Genomic DNA, 18851 nt, shown 5'->3' on the forward strand with positions numbered 1-18851 from the left:
AACAGAAGTATATAGTTAGCTCAGAGTGCAAGTATAATATTCATAGTTAATCAAATTCTATCTTGTTTAATTTAACTACTGGTAAAAGTATTGAAGAATCGAACTCACAAGTTAATTGATTAGTTACTCAATAAATTATTTGTTATCACGACTTTGAGTATTCATCATCATCAAAGTTAAGACATCTCGGCATAAACAAATGAGTAACATATATTACTTAAAGTAATATAACAATGTGCTGTTGAAAGCTTTGACTGAAATGTAGTCTTCAAATCACTCTGAGCTGTCTCAGATTTTATATTTTATTCTGAAGTATTTGTACCCATATGCTAAAATTACACTATTGTAGAGTGTGCTAGCCAGATGGTGACTAATTCGCTTCCTATTTTTTTCCAGTATTCCCAGTACCTCATTTTTATTGCAGATGTAAAGATGGGTTGACAGCTCCTTCACTTTATTGAACAGGTACTCTATTTTATGAATAGATATACAGGGCAGAGGATTCCCTTGTTGATTTTGGATGGTTTGAAATTTATAACATTCCCTCTACTATTTTTCCTTGACACCTATACCTAAAACCTGCTGAGCATCGGGCCCAATGGGCGTAAACAATATTGTGATACTTTAGCCATTCTCTATATATAGGGCTGGACAATGACGTCTAGATTTTCCAGTACCCTTCTGCTGATTAGTGGGGGTGGACCTGGGGCAAGGGTGGGCAGTACTGAGGTATGTACTGTGCGATGTCTCTGCTTCTGTGCATAGCCCTCACCCTACCCCTCATTTTCTGCTGACTAGGAAGGTGGCACAGAAAGTGCCCACTCGTACATTGGTATTGAGCTGGATTCTTCAGTTCCCCAGCTGTGTGTTTCTCAGCGGCACGCCATTCACTGGTGACAGGATTCTGTCTTTCCGCCCCTTGTCAATGTGATTTCCCATTGAAGCCGCCCAACACCGCCGGGGAACCTACAGGCAGAGGTGTACTGCCGGCAGGAAAAGTGAATCACAGTGGCCGGAGAATTCCAGCCACTATCTTTCAGATCCAGCAATCCGAGTTCGGCAGGGGGTTTGACAAACATTTTGGGGGCAATCAAAGCCTCTGAAAGAGGTCTCAGTGTGCTGCCTTGTCCAGATTGAAAATGAAACAGCAAATTGTTCTGAAAATTAATGATTTGAAACAACTACAGTACTCTGAAAGACCCCCTCATCTGCCTTCCCTTGCCCACACAGCCTCCCCACTCTGCCCACACTCCTGCAATATTCCAAGTGTTTCTTGCTGATTTTCAGTAACCCCCTTGCTGCATTCCTTCTTTTTAATAAACATTTTATTGAGGTATTTTTGGTATTATAACGACAACACAATAAACAATGTACATGAAACTATAAGCGTAGTGCAAAATCCGTCTCCCTCCCTTACAGGTCCCACCTTTATTAACCCCCTACTCTAAACTAAACTAACCACTGCCACCCCCCCCCCCCCTCCCCCCTTCTCCTGGCGATTAATTTTCCGCGAAGAAGTCGACGAACGGTTGCCACCTCCGGGCGAGCCCTATCACCCTCTCAAGGTGAACTTGATTTTCTCCAAACAGAGAAAGGTAGCCATGTCCGATAGCCACGTCTCCGTCATTGGGGGCTTTGGGTCCCTCCAAGCTAATAGTGTCCGTCTCCGGGCTACCAGGGAGGCAAAGGCTAGAACGTCTGCCTCTTTCTCCTCCTGGATTCACGGGTATACGGACACCCCAAAAATCACCACCTCTGGACTCAGCGCCACCCTTGTGGACACGACATCTGCAAACCCCTGCCAAAATCCCCTAAGCTTCGGACATGCCCAAAACATGTGGACACGATTCGCTGGTCCTTCCGTATATTTTGCACACCTGTCTTCCACCCCAAAGAATCTGCTCATCTGGGCCACTGTCATGTGAGCCCGGTGAACAACCTTAAATTGTATCAGGCTGAGCCTGGCACATGTTGCGGATGCATTGACTCTACTCAATGCGTCCGCCCATAGACCACCCTCTATCTCTCCTCCCAGCTCCTCCTCCCACTAACACTTCAGCTCCTCGGTCTGCATCTCCTCTGACCCCATAAGTTCCTTGTCAATGTCAGAGACACTCCCTTCTCCTATCCACCCTCTGGAAACTACCCTGTCCTGAATCCCCCTTAGCGGTAGGAGCAGGAAGGTTGACACCTGTTTACGTAGGAAGTCCCGCACCTGCAGATACCTGAATTTTTTTCCCCTCGCCAACCCAGCGCCCTCATACTCAGAAAGCTCCCCTCGATAAACATATCCCCCATCCTCTCAATCCCTGCTCTCCGCCATATCTGAAACCCCCCATCCATACTTCCCGGGGAAAACTGGTGACTATTACAGATTGGGGACCAGACCGATGCTCCCTCTGCTCCCACACATCTCCTCCATTGCCCCCAGACTCTCAGGGCTGCCACCACCACGGGGCTGGTGGAGTACCATGCCGGCGGGAACGGCAGAGGCGCAGTTACCAATACCCCCAAACTGGTGCCCTTGCATGAAGCCACCTCCATACGCTCCCATGTCAACCCCTCCCCCACCACCCACTTCCTGATCATGGCTATATTCACCGCCCAGCAATAGTTCCTAAAATCTGGCAGCACCAGCCCGCCCTCTCTCCGGCTCCGCCAAGCATTACCTTCCTAACCCGTGAGGTCTTGCCCGCCCAAACAAAGCCAGAGATCACTTTGTTAACCCGTTTAAAACCCCCTGCTGCATTCCTGAGAACACATTTCAATACTATGGTAGCCTCTGAGGACTAAACTTCAGCTGGAGTCAGCTGGGGTCAAAGACACATTTTCATGCTGAGTGGAGTCCCTTCAGAAATGCACCTGAATCAAAGGTGACAACATACCCCTGACCCGTGTGCCAATAGATTATTTATGCATGTGAGGACATCATGGCCAAATACCTGTCCTCACCTGCAGTTGGTTTTAAAACAGGGATTACTGCAGAGCAAGCAGGATCATAAACTATGGCTGAATTTTCTCTTCCCTAACCCAGAGGCTGATTGCGGTACCCACTATTGTCACCTTCACTAAGAACAACCAACTGAGCGCAGTCAGTGAATCAGAGGAGAATGCACTGAATGAATAAATGACTTCAATTCTTTGAATCCCCTCAATTCATCTCCAAAACAGGAAAAATACGTTGCAAATTCACATGATTGATATAATCGACAAAATATGATGCAATATCTCAATTCAATTTCTGTATGTTTGGCATTCAGTCTCCCACCCTTGTTAAAGTCGCTTGTTCAATCAATTTAGATGGGGAAAAAAACCTGACATTGAATATTAAATTACCCTTCTGTGTGACCACAATAATGTAAGTCTGGTTTCTGGCTCTTGCCCCAGGGGCTGTACTTTAGCATACAAATACTATTATTCCTGAATCTCTTTTAACAATTTATTTGTTTTGCCAGAAGGGTCCTCGAAATGAATGCTGCAATCTCACATATCACTCATGTGGAGCTGCAGTTCTCGGATCCTTTCTTAACTTAATTACTCCAATCTGAAACGGTGTGTCACCATCAGTGCCTCTGCTCACAGGTCTGACCTTCTACAACTTTTCTTTTTTTAGAAATGTACACCCTTCCTCCTCCCTGCATCCTCATGATGTCTAAATGAAGACTCACTGTAGTGATTCCTACTCCAATCAATCCCGCCCCGGGACTACTAAACTATCGGAGCCTCTGTCTGCCCTTCCCTTTAAAGTCATTTGTCGACTTTAAAAGGCAGTTTTAATTCATTTCCACGTTTTACAGCCTTGGCTGTGTTATGGAGCATGATGACCCAACATGACAACACCCCCAAAGCGAACTTTCGGATCAACGCCGCCAGCTCTGAATACTTCCATCTGCGCAGAGGCTCTCGGCAGGGATACCCACTGTCCCCGCTCTTGTTCGCCCTGGAAATCGAAACCCTGGCGATCGCTCTGCGAGACTCAAAAGGCTGGAAAGGTATCCGAAGAGGAGGCAGAGAGCACAGAGTCTCACTCTGTGTGGATGACCTGCTCCTCTACGTCTCAGGCCCACAGAATGGCCTGAAAGTAATTATGAAGCTCCTGGAAGAGTTTGGGGTCTTCTCAGGCTACAAACCCAACCTGGGAAAGAGTGAAGCATTTCCGGTGAACCTGAGCCGGGGAGGGACAGATCTACAGTTCAAACTAGCCCAAAGCAAATTCCGCTACCTGGGGATCCAGATAGCCCATGACTGGACACGGTTCTACACGCGGAATCTGACCAGTCTGGCGGAGGAAAAATGACCTCCAGACATGGGACGCATACCCGCTTTCCCTGGTGGGGAGGGTGCAGGCGATCAAGATGAACGTGCTGCCGAGGTTCCTCTTCTTGTTCAGATCCATATCAATCTTCACCCACAAGACCTTTTTCCAGGGGATAGACAAAATGATCATGGCTTTTGTGTGATGGTAAGAACCCAAGGATCCCTAAGCGACACTGCAAAGGTGGAAAAAGAAGGGCAGCTTGGCCCTCCCGAACCTGCAATACTACCACTGGGCGGGCACAGCTGAGAGAGTGAAAGGATGGATACAAGAACTAAACGTGGAATGGGTGAGGTTGGAAGAGTCCTTGTGCAAGGGAACGACACTCCACCCTCACTGCGGCAGCGTTCCCATTCCCCTCCACCCTGGCAAAATATACATGCTGCGCAGTGGTGGTAGCCACATTGAGGACATGGAACCAAATGAGGCAGCATTTGGTTTAACTGGGATGTCCTCAATGGCTCCCATCTGCAGTAACCACAAATTCCAGCCAGCCACGCCGGACGCCCCCTGAAAAATATGGAGACAGGACGGGGTGGGGAGAGGGGGGCGGGAATGCTATCAGTCAGGGAATTTTAAAGAGGGGGCAGTCTCGCGACCTAGATGAACTAACAGAGGAACTGAGATCCATCGACAGGATAGGACCTCCGGCACCTTCAAATCAAAAACTTTTTTCCACAAGGAGATAACGAGGTACCCGAGGGTCCTGAGAGACACTCCACTGGAGCAGCTAATAAAACATAGACAGCAAGAAGAGGGGGAACCATGGGGACATCATTGGACAATTTCTGGAAAGGGCAAGGATACAATTGGACGGAGCTTGGCAGAAATGGGAGGATGAACTCGGGACAGATTTGGGTTGGGGAATCTGGAGTGAAGCACTAAGTAGGGCACTAAGAATGGCCTGAAAGTAATTATGAAGCTCCTGGAAGAGTTTGGGGTCTTCTCAGGCAACAAACTCAACCTGGGAAAGAGTGAAGCATTCCCGGTGCTTCTGCGCAAGGCTAAGTCTCATGTAGTTTAACGTGGTGCATAGAGATTACCTAACTAGAACCCAAATGAACAGGATTTTCCTGGAGGTGGTAGGTAGTGCAGAATGGATCGGTGCAGACTCGATGGTCCGTGTGGCCTCCTTCTGCACTGTATGTTCTATGAGAGTGGAGTCATGCCCGAGAGTGGCAGTCTTCGGGGTTTCAGACCAGCTACAACTACACATGGGGAAGAGGGCCGACGCTCTAGCTTTTGCTTCCTTAATCTCCCGCCAGAGAATCCTGCACGGCTGGCGATCAGTAGCTGCAGACTGGCTGGCAGACCTATCGGAATTTCTCCATTGGAGAAGATCATGTTCACCGTCCAAGGATTGGACGAGGGCTTCCACAAAGCATGGGGGCTATTCATCAGCCTGTTCCAAGATCTGTTCGAGGTAAACAGGGATTAGGAAGCAAGGGGGAGGGGAGAGGGGACCAAGGAGGGAAGTCAGGAGCACACAAAGCGGAGAGGAGGCGGAAGGCTGGAGGGAAGGGAACGCAAGAAGAGAACCCAGAGGGGTAGCAGAGAAAGACATGGGGGAAAAAGGGAGGAGGGGAAGGGGGCAGGGAGCCCCACTCCATCCCCCCATTGAACCCACAGGAACCGCATAAGACAGGAGCGAAGTTCACAACACGATACATGGGGCGAGAGCTGGTGCCAGGAAAGAACCTCTCAATGGGGGGAGGGGGGGGGGAGCAGGGAAGGAGGAGGCCAGCAAAAGGGATGTGTGTAAAATTTGTGAATAAGAAATGTCATACTGTGTAAATATCAGGTGCATTATGCGTTATACTGTTTTCCTGTAAAAATTCGAAAATGCCAATAAAAACATTTTTAAAATTAGGAAAGCAACTCAAACCACCAGGTAAGATGTTCGGAAGCAATTTTGAAGAAATTATACTATAAAAATAATACTATAATCAGTTAGCTTAGATGGTGAGAGCATTGTGCAGAATAATGACAATAGTACAGTAAACCCTCAGCCCAGCTGTGAAAGTTCTTTGGGCTTGCCTCATTGCCTTGTGCCCTTGTGATATTATGGCTTCAACAATGATTAGTAACCCTCAGGCAATGAGGACAATATATAGAGAGAGATAGTGATAAATAGACAACATCAATTCAACCTCTTCTATTACATCTCTTCCAATTCATACTTCATGTCTCCTTTTGTTTATTTATGGGATGTGGGTGACAATGGCTTGGCCAATATTAATTTCCTATCCTTAATTGCCCTTGAGCAGGTAGTGCTGAACTACTTTATTGAACAGTCCATCTGGTGTAGGTACAAACACAGAGCTCGTGGGAGAAAGATCCAGAATTTTGTCCTAGTGACAGTGAAGGAATGATGACATAGTTAAATGTCATGAGGAGATGTAAGATTCTATCTTATTGGAGATGGTCATTGCCTGGCTCTTTTGTTGAGCAAATGGTACTTGCCACATTCCAGCCCAAGGTTTAATGTTAGCGTGGTTCTGTTGCGTATTGGCATCGACTGCTTCAGTAGCTGTGAAGTTGCGAATGGTACTGAACACAGTGCAAGTGTCAATGAACATCCCGATTTCTCACTTTACGATGGAGAGAAGATCAATGATGAAGCAGCTTAAGAAGTTGGGATGGGAACAATGATGTCCTAGGGTGAGGTGATTGGCTTCCAAACACCACATTCATCTTCTTTTGTTTCAGGTATGACTCCAACCAATGGACAATTGCCCCTCTGATTTTCATTGAGTTCAACATTGCCGGTGTTCCTGATGCAGCACTCAGTCAAATGTTGCCTTGATGCCAAAGGCAGTGACTCACACCTCACCTCTGGAGTTCAGCTCTTTTGTCCATGTTTGGACTAAGGCTGTAAAGAGGTAAGGAGTTGGGTGGCCCTGATGGAACCCAAACTGAGTGTCAATGAGTAGGTGAGTAATGAACAAAACTTGACGGCACTTTCAACAATACCTTCAATCATTTTGCTGATGATTGAGAGTAGACTGAGGGGATGGTTATTGGCCGGGTTGAATTTGTCCTGGTTTTGTGGACAGGACACACTTGGGTGATTTTCCACATTGTTGGTTAGATGCCAGTGTTGGAGCTGTACTGGAACAGCTTGGCTAGGGGCACAGCTAGTTCTGGAGCACAAGTCTTTAATATTACGCCCGGGATTTTCTTAAGGCCCTTAGCGTTTTCTTTTTCGAATCCTTCAGCTGTTTCTTCACATGTAATCAAGTGAATTGAATTGTCTGAAGACTGACAACTGTGATGTTGGGGGCATAAGCAGGAGGCCGAGATGCAGCATCTACCTGTCTAAAGACGTTTGCAAATGCTTCAGCCTTGCCTTTTGCACTGATGTGCTGGGCTTCCCCATCATTGAAGACGGGGATATTTTTGAATCCAGTTAATCATTTAATTATCCATCACCATTCATGACTGGATGTAGAAAGACTGTGGAGCTTTTATGTGGCTTGCTAGTTGAGTAATTATTTGGCTCTCGTACTACTCATTTTACACTATTGTCCAAAGTTAAATGTTCTCCAAATGACTGTTACTGTGGTACACTTCCATTATTACTGGATACACTTCTGTACATCATTCAAGTAGACACTACTCATGCTTCACCCTAAGGAAGTGTGTGATAACAAGTTCTTCTGTTGGCAGGAGCACTTCAGTGCAGCCTCAACTTATATTCTTGCACATTCCAGCAGTAATTGCTGCATAAGGAGCAGGAGCTGGAACAATGAATGGCATTTCACTTTGCAGTCCCACAGTCTCTGAGACCAACCATAATCTCTCAAAAACTGTCCCAGCTGAAATCAATTCTCTCAGCACGGACTGGCAAAATCATGTACTGATGCTCTTCTCTGCTGTACTGTAGAGTAATACACCCATACTTTTCACACAACTAATTGATGTGCTTAAGACTGAGGTCAAGGTAAATCCTAGCATGTTAGTAAGAATTTAGGTTAATAAGGATCTAATTGCTCACATCACCCAGTCACCGAAAGATCATAGAATCCTTATCGAATCATAGAATCCCTACTTTGCACAAGGAGGCCATTCGGCCTACCGAATCTGCACCGACCCTGTGAAAGAGCACCCTACTTAATCCCAATCCCCCGCCCTTTCCCCGTAACCTTTTGGACACTTGGGGGCAATTTAACCTGGCCAATTCACCTAACCTGCACATCGTTGGAATGTGGGAGGAAACCGGAGCACCCGGAGGAAACCCACGAAGATGTGGAGAGAATTAGCAAATTCCACACAGTCACCCGAGGTCGGAATGCTAACAGACTGTACATTTTCAGAAAATCAAATATGTCATGAATATGTCAAAAATAAGGATATTGCCTCCTCACAAGTAGTGAAGGTTGTCCCATTGTCGTTCCTGGATGAGACCAAGGCCTTCTGTAAATATCCATTGAGACCAAAATGTAGGGAGATGAAACCGCTGCACGAGCTACTCTTTTCACTAATTTAGTGCAGAACTACTCTTGGAGTACATGCAAGTGGTAACAACACAGAGGAAGATCTCATGAGGTTTTCCACCATGCACCATCTAATACCAGTAACACACAGCAGGTAAGGAAAAAGGGATGAGTGGTGATCCTTGTGGGCATTAAGAGAGTGGTGAGTGTCGCGTTATGTACTCTGGGATAACACAGGCTGCAACTAGATGCAGCTTTAACCAAAAGATACTCCAGACCTTGAAGTTAGTTCAATCTGATTTATTGAACCAGTCGCACAGTTAGCACAGTTCTCTGTGAGTTCAAGTCTCTGCTAACCTAAGTGTGGTTACTCTGCCTGACTGAACCAGACTAGCTTTTAGCCACTTGCTGGAGGTGTGATACTGTACATACACTCTGACTAACTCTGTAGAAGTTCATCAGTGAAAAGAGGCGGAGTGTGAGTGCCTCGTGCCTTTTATAGTGAGATACCACCCCGAGTGTCCTGCCTGCTCATTGGTCATGTTCTGTTCTCTGTGATCATTAGCTGCTTGTCTGTGCCTGTCTGTATATCATTATCTGCATGTCATGACAGTGAGTTGGACAGATCAGACAATGAGGTGGTGGTAGGTCTCATTGCCTTCATTGCCCACCATATTTAATATTGATCAGGATTGTGGTGCCGAATGCGGACCAGCATCTCACACAAACTGCTTATTCACAGACTGACACTATTTATTCTGTAGCCGCATGTATAATAATGAATCCTGACCACTGTAATATGTAAATTGAATGGATTGTAGGGTTCTCAATTATACCTCCTGGGAATCTGACCAGCAGAAACATTCATGCCACTAGTCCACTAAGTACTGGACAAACAACTGAGCAAATACTGTATATATGTAATTATAAAATCATTCCGTGGAGCAGAAATATGGTAAAAACTGAACTGATATTTCACAATGCATAAACTAGCAAGTATTTGCTTAGATGTTATCACCAATTTAAAGGCAGCTGGGGTAGGAATTATACTGCTCACAGTGTGTCGATGTAATGGGACATCATTTTCAGACCAATGTTCTGTGCCCCAAAAATGCATGGAAAACATATGAGCCAAAATCAGTGCCAAACTCATAAGAAGATGCAGGGGAGAAATGCATCTGGATCTCTTGTCAGCCCAGATGCAATGCTGCACTTTGGTCTGAAAATTGAGCTCCATTATTTCCAGACAACGGGACATCATCCAATTTCTAACACTCCTCCCCTTCTCCCATCCCCAGCATTGATTGTAACACCGAAGCAACTAGTTGTTACATATAGCAATGCAATGAACATAACTAAGGATAGGCCACCCATCTTACAAGTGCAGAGATGAATTAGATATCTCTTATACACATTGCAATTTTAAAGCTGAGGCTGCAAAGAACAATTTAGAACAAGCACACCTCATTTGATACAGCAGCTGCCTCCAGCTAAGAAACCCATTGCAATTGTCACAAGAAAACTCCCAGCAGGTAAAGTTGGAATTTCCTGAAACCATAGATAGGAATCGATATAGATTCTGTGAAATAAGTAGGACCAACATTATTGGAACTTGATCACTTTGTAAATCGAGCTTGACACAGTGTTGGAGTTAGACTGCACGGTATGCCAAGTTCAAGTGTGAAGTCCTCCCTACTACTGCTGCACTCCAGAGTCACATTGTGATCTGATTCAGAAGTTAGACTCTGCTAGTGTGGTATTATGCGGCAACTAAATGCTACACTTAACATCTTAATATGGGAAGCATAAGGCCAACTTTAGACTGTAAATCATTGGCCCATAACTTCCTGCTTCCTCAGTGTCGCATTTAGGGGGTACCCTGTTGATGCGGTGGGGAGTCCCTCTAGGAATTCCCAGGGGTGGCACGGTCGCCGGCCACCCGGCTTGGGTCACTGTCTGTGTGGAGTCTGCATGTTTTCCCTGTGTCTGCAAGGGTTTCCTTCGGGTGCTCCGGTTTCGTCCCACATGTCCCAAAAGACGTGCTGTTAGGTAATTTGGACATTCTGAATGTGGCCGGAATCAGGCGACGAGGGGATTTTCACAGTAACTTCATTGCAGTGTTAATGTAAGCTTACTTGTGACAATAAAGATTATTACTTGAGGGCTTACCCAGCAAGTGCCCCGAAATGTTAACTTCCTCTGGACGATTGTGCTGGGCTGAGAACCATCAGAAGCGATTTAAATCATTAACTTCGGAAGCTTCTGTTAATTTTAGCCTCTTATTTATGCTGAAAGAGCTGGACGAAAAAAAGTCACTTCTAACTCCAGAGTAATTATTCTTAAAAACCCAGCCTCACGCAGGAAACCCCCACACACACACAACCCCAGGGGACCCACCACACCACTCCCGGTCCGACTCCCCATCCCCCTCTCCTTCACCCGCTCCCCAGTCTTCCCCGATTGTCTAAACCACTTACCTCTCAATCATAGTCGTGCTACCTACTATTGTGCTGCCAAGGGTACACTTCACTGCTCCTGTTTCACACAGCCTGAGTGAAGAAGGTTGGGCAAAACTGAGGCTGCAGAATCCCATCGGAGGTGGTCTGGTGAGAGTGGCAATCCAATGGAGATTGTCATTCTGAGGACATTCCGGGCTACTATCTGAGTTTGTTGTTACTGTTTACCTCAGGACCATCTCTCAAACTAATCCCGTGGCTGAACTCTTTGTCAGTTTGTTCCCATAAAACATAAGGGTTCACATATGTTGGGCTAGGTCTTATATCCAACTTTTACCAGACAAAAAGAAAATGACCACTTACCGTCCTCCAATTTTTCTGTCCAATCTCCAATGAAGGATCCTGCAGAGCTGATTCACTGCTGCAAACCTCAGAGAGAATCCACACAGAAGCCGCACCCTCTTTTTTATGGCACTAGCTGTCATATTCCAGTACATATAGAGTTTAAATGTTCCAAGGCCCCATTAGCTACACAGAGAAAATAAGTGCACAGGGGGTAAGGTGGGTACGCTAAGAGGGTATGGGATGAGGTAAGGGTGTAGGGTAAGCAAGCTAAGGGGGTATGGTGGGTGAGGTAAGGGGTCAAGGAGTAGGGTGGATAAGATAAAGGGTTACAATGGGTGAGATAAGTGGGTGATTGAGCAAGGTGGGTATGGTAATGTAATATATGGTAGGGGAGTAAGGTAATGGGTTAAGGGGTAGCATTGCTGAGGTAAGGGGTAGGGTGGATAAGGTATTGGAGATGGGTGGATGAGGTAAGTGGGTAATGGGGTAGAGTGAGTAAGATAAGAGGGTTGGGTGGGTAAGGTGAGAAGGCATCGGATGAGTAAGTTAAGATAATATGGGTTAGAGTAAGGTAAGGAGTTATGGGGTAGTGTTGGTGAGGCAAAGGGGTAGTGTGGATATGATAAGTGGGAAGGGTGGGTGATGTATGTGGGTAATAGGGTGGAGTGGGTAAGGGGGTAAGCTGAGTAAGGTAAGGAAGGGGGTTACGGGATAGGGTGGGTAAGGTAAGGAGGTAGGGTGGACAAAGTAAGGGACAAGGGGGTAGGGTGGGTCAGGTAAGTGGGTAACTTGGATGACATCACTTGGTAAGAGGGTAGAGTGGGTAAGGCAAGGTGACAAGGGGTAAGGTGGATAAGGGGATTGGGTGGGTAAGGCAAGGTGACATGTGGTAAGGGGGTAGGGTGGGTAAGGCAAGGTGACATGTGGTAAGGGGGTAGGGTGGGTAAAGCAAGGTGACAAGGGGTAAGGTGGATAAGGGGATAGGGTGGGTGGGGCAAGGTGACATGTGGTAAGGGGGTAGGGTGGGTAAGGCAAGGTGACAAGGGGTAAGGTGGGTAAGGGGATAGGGTGGGTAAGGCAAGGTGACATGGGGTAACGTGGGGAAGAGGGTAGGGTGGGTAAGGCAAGGTGTCAAGGTGGTAAGTGGGTAAAAGGCTAGGGTGGGTAAGGTAAGGGATAAGAGAGAGCATGGGGGAGGGATATGGTGGATATGATAAGTGGGTAAAGGGGTAGGGTGGCAGCAGTTGAGGTGCCAAGGAGGTGTGGTGGATAGAGTAGGAGTCAGTAAGTAGGTGGGTCGGGGTAGTAAAGTTGGGCGAGTCAGATGGGGTAGGCAGATCAAAGGGCTGTGTTGATGGATTGGGAGCAGCTGGGAAGTCGGGGGGAGGTTAGGCTGGTAGCTGAGGCTCAGAGGGGTCGTCGGGGTAGTTAGTGTGTGATGGGCGAGGGGTGTGTGTGTTTCAGTTCTGTAGTTTTCCAGGAATTAGGCTAGGATTTTTGTTTCCAACATTTCCAGGGTAACTATCCAGGTAAGTAAACAGAACAGTCCAGAGTCTCAGACTCTAACTCCAATTTGGAGATTTATTATGACCATCCGGGGAACAGGGGAATTGCCCAATGGAAATTCAAATTTCCCACTCAGTCATTTGTATTGGGGCTTTCAAAGGTCTGGCCGTGCAACTTGAGGGGTATGGCTGGCCTTCAACCATCCGGAGACTGGAAGATCTGGTAAATTGAGTGAAAAACAGCAGGCGGGAGATGTGAGCGAAGCAAGTGTGGAAGACTAACTCCTAACCAATCAAATATTTTTGCCACGATTTCTGTTCCTGTTCCAGTGTTTGCCAGAATTCCATTTTGGGGGGAGTCGAGAAATTGATTTTTGTCCTGTATTTGGGTGGGCAAAGTGTCAAGGTTACAAACAACAGTCCTTCAGAGGAACCTGATATAATACTATTGGGCTGCGAATGCGGAAAAGGTGTTGGATTAATGTGGGTACGGATCATGGAGGGGGTCTGGGTTCCGGGCATTAGCAACGACCTCACTCCTGTTCTCACAAGGGAAATATTCGGCAAATCCAGTGGGTGTCTCGAATTTGAAGATATGAAGACAATTTCAGAAGCATTTTAAATTGAGGGGGTCTTACGGCTAGCTCCGACCTGCGTAAATCATATGTTTCAACTTGTGAGGTTCAATGCCACGTTGGGGGGGGTGGAAAGGGAAGTGGTTGGAAGGAATGGGGGATCTGTTCTTGAACGGTCGGTTTGCGAGCCTGGATGATATGTCGGAGAAATTTAGGCTCTCGTTGTCTGACTCATTCAGATACCTGCAAGTTTGTAATTTTGCAAAACAGATCTTTCCGACATTCTCTGTAGCACCGCCAAATTTGTTGATGGAGAGGATTATTTCGCTCACATGGTCGGGGGAGGAGTATACCTCAGGTATCTATTGAAGGATTGTGTCCAAAGGCGCAGTATCGGTTGAGGGGGTTAAGGCCAAGTGGGAGGAGGAGTTGGGGCTGGTCTTGGAGGATGGGGTGTGGAGTGAGGTCTGCAGAGGATGAATCTCATGTCCTTATGTGCGAGGCTTGGCTTAATACAGCTCAGTGGGCTAGACAGCTGGTTTGTGATGCAAAACAAGGTCAACAAGAAAGGATCAATTCACGTCCAGCTTACCTGAATAGGTACCAGAATGTGGCGACTCGGGGCTTTTCACAGTAACTTCATACTTGTGGCAATAAAAGGTTATTATTATTATTAGGGCTCATCTGACAAAGTCCATGATAAGTCTTTTTTTTGCGGGAGTGGAGGACAAGTTTGAGCGCTGTGGAGGGGGTCCAGCCAACCATGTGTACATGTTCCGATCGTGGTCTAAGATCATGGGGTTCTTGGTCACCTTGGTGCCTTGTCTCCGTAATCCCACCTACATCATACCCCTTTACATCTATCTGCACAACTAATTCATCTATTTTATTTTGGATGCTCCAAGCATTCAGGTACAAAACATTAAGGCCTGTCCTTAGATTTCTTTTAAGTGTTGGTATCTGAATCTGACCCTTGATTTCTCTGCCTATCACGTTTCTTATTCTCCTTGCTGTCTTTTTCAGTTGTTCTTCATTCACCCTGCTCTGAATCCTTACATAGGTTCGCACCGCCCTGTCATATTCGTTTGAACCCTCCCCAAACGCTCTACCAAGTCGACTCAATTACTGCAAGAACCCACAGTACAGGTCCCAAAACCTCCCTCAGTCCCAACTGGCTCATCATTTCAAAGCTTTTCCCGCTCTTTCCAAGTCTGGCTTTGCCGGAAATCACTACCCAGGGCAGTGCCTTTAACTATTGACCTCAGGCTGACCAATAACCGGGCGGGACTGGAAGATGTGAGTGAGTTTGCCACTGAAGGAGCTGATCGTGGCGCGGCAGCCAGGACAGATTTAAGAGCTACAACCAAAGTCATGCCTATCTTTCACTTCCCCATCTAGCCTCTCAGTCAGTGTCAAAGAGTTGAAAATACTGCGATCGCTCCCCGCGCAATTTACACATTTTATACAACAATATTTTTCTCACTGCCCACACTGGGGCGGTGCTAGTTACCTCAAACACTTTGAGGGTGCGGGATAGTGAAGAGTTCTTGGCATAGTGGAGGGTGAAGAACAGGTTCACTATGGCCCTGCCGTCCTTCTCCTCAAAGACCAGCTGCTCCCCGGGATCTGCCGACTCGGCGGCGGCGGCGGCGGCTGCCGCTTCCCGCTCCTTTCGAGCATCTTCAATCAGCGACTGTCTGCGCCCGAAGAAACGAGGGGACTGACAAACGGGAAAGAAAGATAGAGACAGGGTCAGATTGAAGCCAGCACATGTCCCAGGATACTGGGGTCAGTCTGAAGACAATCAAATCAATTCGACAAGGGGTGGGGGGGGGGGGGGGGGGATCAGGTTGAGAGAGCGAGAGGCAGGCGTGAGACGACCGGTTAAAAGAATGAATGAGAGGGGAATCAGAAAGAAAACCAGTGACAAGAACTAAGAGTGAGAATGAACTGGAGATAAATAAAAGTGGGCGCGGGAGGGAAATTACAGAGAGAAGAAAGGGTGAGTACCAGCGAGAGAGAGAGAAATAAATAACTTATGAAATCAGAGAGACAAGAGATTGTCAAGTTAAAGGCAAACATAAATTAAAGAGACAGCAGACGGAAAGGAAGCGAGAGGAATTAAGGAAAAAGAGACAAAGTCAAGGAATGGCAATCAGTGAATTAGAGAGAGAGGGGACCAGAGAGATTTCAGAGTAAGAAAGTGGTCGGTGGGGAAAACACTGATGGCACAGACACAAACACAAAATCAATCTGGGTATCAGTGAAAGACAGAAAGGAACGATTATGTGAGCCAACTGAGAGAGCAGTAGTTGGATGAACAGAGATGGATCAGATATACCGACCGATGTGAAATTGAACGGTGTTTCTCTCTCCACGCCTACTGCCCGACCCGCGGAGTCTTTCCAACAATTGCCCTTTGGTTTCAGATTGAGAATCATGCTGTACCTACTAATGCCAGCCCTGTGCAATGAAGGAAAGGTGTCGGTTCAAGATAAACTGGGTGACGGATAGTGATGTATAGGCACAGGAGGAGAGGCGGACAGGGTTTTCTTGCATTTTTGCTTGTGACTGAAATAAAATGACGGAATGATTTTATACGAACTGGAATAAGATTTTACACCGGCGTTTACAGTCTGTTCCCGGAACACTGAGTGTAGGAATAGGATTAAGAAGCTTTTCCCATCCTCTTGTGTTTTGGTGAAGACCGCATTCAGTCGGCACTACCCAACACATCGCACTGGAACTGAGCAACAGGCAAAAGGTTGATGCGGTGGTTTAGCAGCATATCCTGAAAAGCTGAGAGAAGGGTGGGGCGGGATGCATTGGAAGCAAAACTGGTTGATTTTTACCTGTCAGCTCCACAGAAACTTCGATGCTAAATTTAAAGCGTTAGGCTATCCATTTCCTATTTGGGATTTGTTTTACTTTTGGTCTGACCTGAACTGGATCTGCTGCCAGCGGGCAGCCCGAGTTCATCAATTAAATAAATGTCTGAGAAATGTGCTCGGTGTCTCTGGGGGTGGGGGAGGCTGTGTCCCCGGAAACAAAGACGCTACTCCATTACCCAAAGAGAAAGCACCCGTCTATCTCCCCAAAACGGTGTTAAGAAGCAAAACATCATCCCAAAGACAAAACGTTTCTCATTCAGTTGGCTCAGTAACTGCCCGGCCACTTAAACCAAAATTACTCCAAATGTTTGTAACTTGAAATCAACTCCATTTAAAAAAACGCACAGTTCGATTCTGAAAGTTCAAACTTCAGAGCGAGCTCAGCTATGCAGTCATCCTAATTAAACCCCAACCTATAATAAAGTGGGAAAATACAGGAAACTCTCAGAGTGCACCTGTGGAGAGACAAACAGAATTAACCTGTCAGCTCGTTTAGAAACTGTTATTTCCATCTGGGTTTTGTGGAGAATAGCACAGGCTGCGCCTTTCCATGTCTCTAATCAGAAGGTTCAAAGCAATGTGAACATATTCTGTCCTTGAGGTGTCCCCACACCCCGTGTGATTCTGTCCTGCTGCTGATTCAGACAGCTCGCTATCCAGATCACACCCATTTCTCCAGCTCATTCCGTCCACTCTTTTGTCCCTGACCCCTTTTGGCGCGGGTTTATTTTCAGGGCTGGTGATTGCTGTTCAGTGAAAATAACATGTCAACTTTTAAGAGAAAGAATTGTGTGAGAATCGGGTCCTGGCGACTCAAGGTGAGATTTGCTGGCGATTCTCTCCAATTCGAATTTAATACGAAGAACTACAGGATTTTTAAAAATGGAAAGCGGCGATATATTTTAGCGAATTCCCGAGAATATATTTATTTTTAATAGTTAAACCTTGTGGATAAAATATTTCATCTGTCAATGCAGTGAGTCCACACACAGACACACACACACTCTGCAATATAAACAATGTACACAGACTGGTCTCAGGATGATAATAAAAGTGATCAGTATCAAGTAAGAGAGTAAGGAAGCGGGAAGAAGAGGAGGAATAGGAATCTCACCGTCACCGCCTCGGCTTGTTTCGAATCCAGTTCGGAAACTGTCCGGCGGAACTCTTTGGCTGACGAGGAACTGGAAGTGGGCATCATTGAACTTCTCCAACTTGTGCCCAGCCGCCTCCCCTCCGCTCCTGTTTATAAAGCAGTTACGTCCTGGCGTCAAGCTCCCTCATTGACTTCTCTGACACCCGGCCGCGCCCAGCTATTGGGTTTCTTGAACGCCAGCCAGCCCAACCCTTTCGAAACATAAGCCAATCGGAAGAGTTTCTGGCTGAGGTTTCTCCTTGTTGACGAGGTAGAATCTACAGCCATGGGCCAATCGGGGGTCTTCACATCGAATCTTCCTGCTTCCCAGCCTCCACACTTTATCTAATCCTACCCTTCCAGCCATTATTCCAGCGCGTTATTAGAATTCTGGAGGCGTAGAGCACAGAGGCAGACCATTTGCCCTGTGATTTTCAGCAGAGCTCTCCAATGAACCTCATTTCCTTTGCTCTTTTCACGAGAGCCCCGGAGGATTTTTCCTTCAAAAAGGAATCCAATTCTCCTCAGAGCTTTATGATTGGATCTTTTCCCATCTCCCTTTCAGGCAGTGCGGCCCAAAGCAGGAGAACACTCTTTGTGTTTCCTCAAGTTCTTGTACCAGTCAGCTTCAATCCATGTGGTCCAGTTCCAGTTTCTCCCCTGCCTTCATCAAAACTGTAAGAAGTCTTACAGCACCAGGTTAAAGTCCAACAGGAATGTTTCAAACACTAGGGGCGCAATTCTCCGCACTCACGACGGTGCGGAGAATAGCGGGGGTCGTAAATTTTTACGGCCACGCTAGTCTGACGCCCTCCTGCTATTCTCCCCCCCACCCCCACGCCCGACTCCCGACACGAATCGCTGCCGCCGTTTTTTTACAGCGAGCAGCGATTCTCAGCTGGCCGATGGGCCGAAGTCCAAGCCCTTTACGGCCATTTTTACGAACGGCAAACACACCTGGTCTGGCCGTTCGTAAAAACGGCCGTAAAGTTCGGATTTTGGGAACCATGGCACCGATTGGCACGGCAGTACCACGGCCGTGCCAAGGGTGCCATGGGCCTGCGATCGGTGGGCACCGATCGCGGGCAGCGGGTCCGATTCCCGCGCACTCTTTGTCCTTCCACCGCCCCGCTGTATCAATTCACGGGGCGGCTGAGGGGCATCCCGGCCCGCGCATGCGCGGGTTTGGCGCA

General features: G+C 47.0%; 1 protein-coding gene across 1 annotated transcript in view; it reads right to left on the reverse strand.

Moving 5' to 3' along the window:
- The window catches only part of th (tyrosine hydroxylase), a 74361-nt gene extending 56624 nt beyond the window's left edge, over positions 1-17737 (reverse strand). Inside the window, exons 1-2 of the mRNA XM_038807500.1 lie at positions 17638-17737; positions 15143-15352 (exon numbers count right to left, since the gene is read on the reverse strand). Coding sequence (XP_038663428.1) covers positions 15143-15352; positions 17638-17724 — 297 coding nt within the window. The 5' untranslated portion in view covers positions 17725-17737. The remainder of the gene's footprint in view (positions 1-15142; positions 15353-17637) is intronic.
- Positions 17738-18851: the final 1114 nt, after the last annotated feature.

This window comes from Scyliorhinus canicula, chromosome 9 (genome assembly GCF_902713615.1).
Source record: "Scyliorhinus canicula chromosome 9, sScyCan1.1, whole genome shotgun sequence".
Taxonomy (NCBI): Eukaryota; Metazoa; Chordata; class Chondrichthyes; order Carcharhiniformes; family Scyliorhinidae; genus Scyliorhinus; species Scyliorhinus canicula.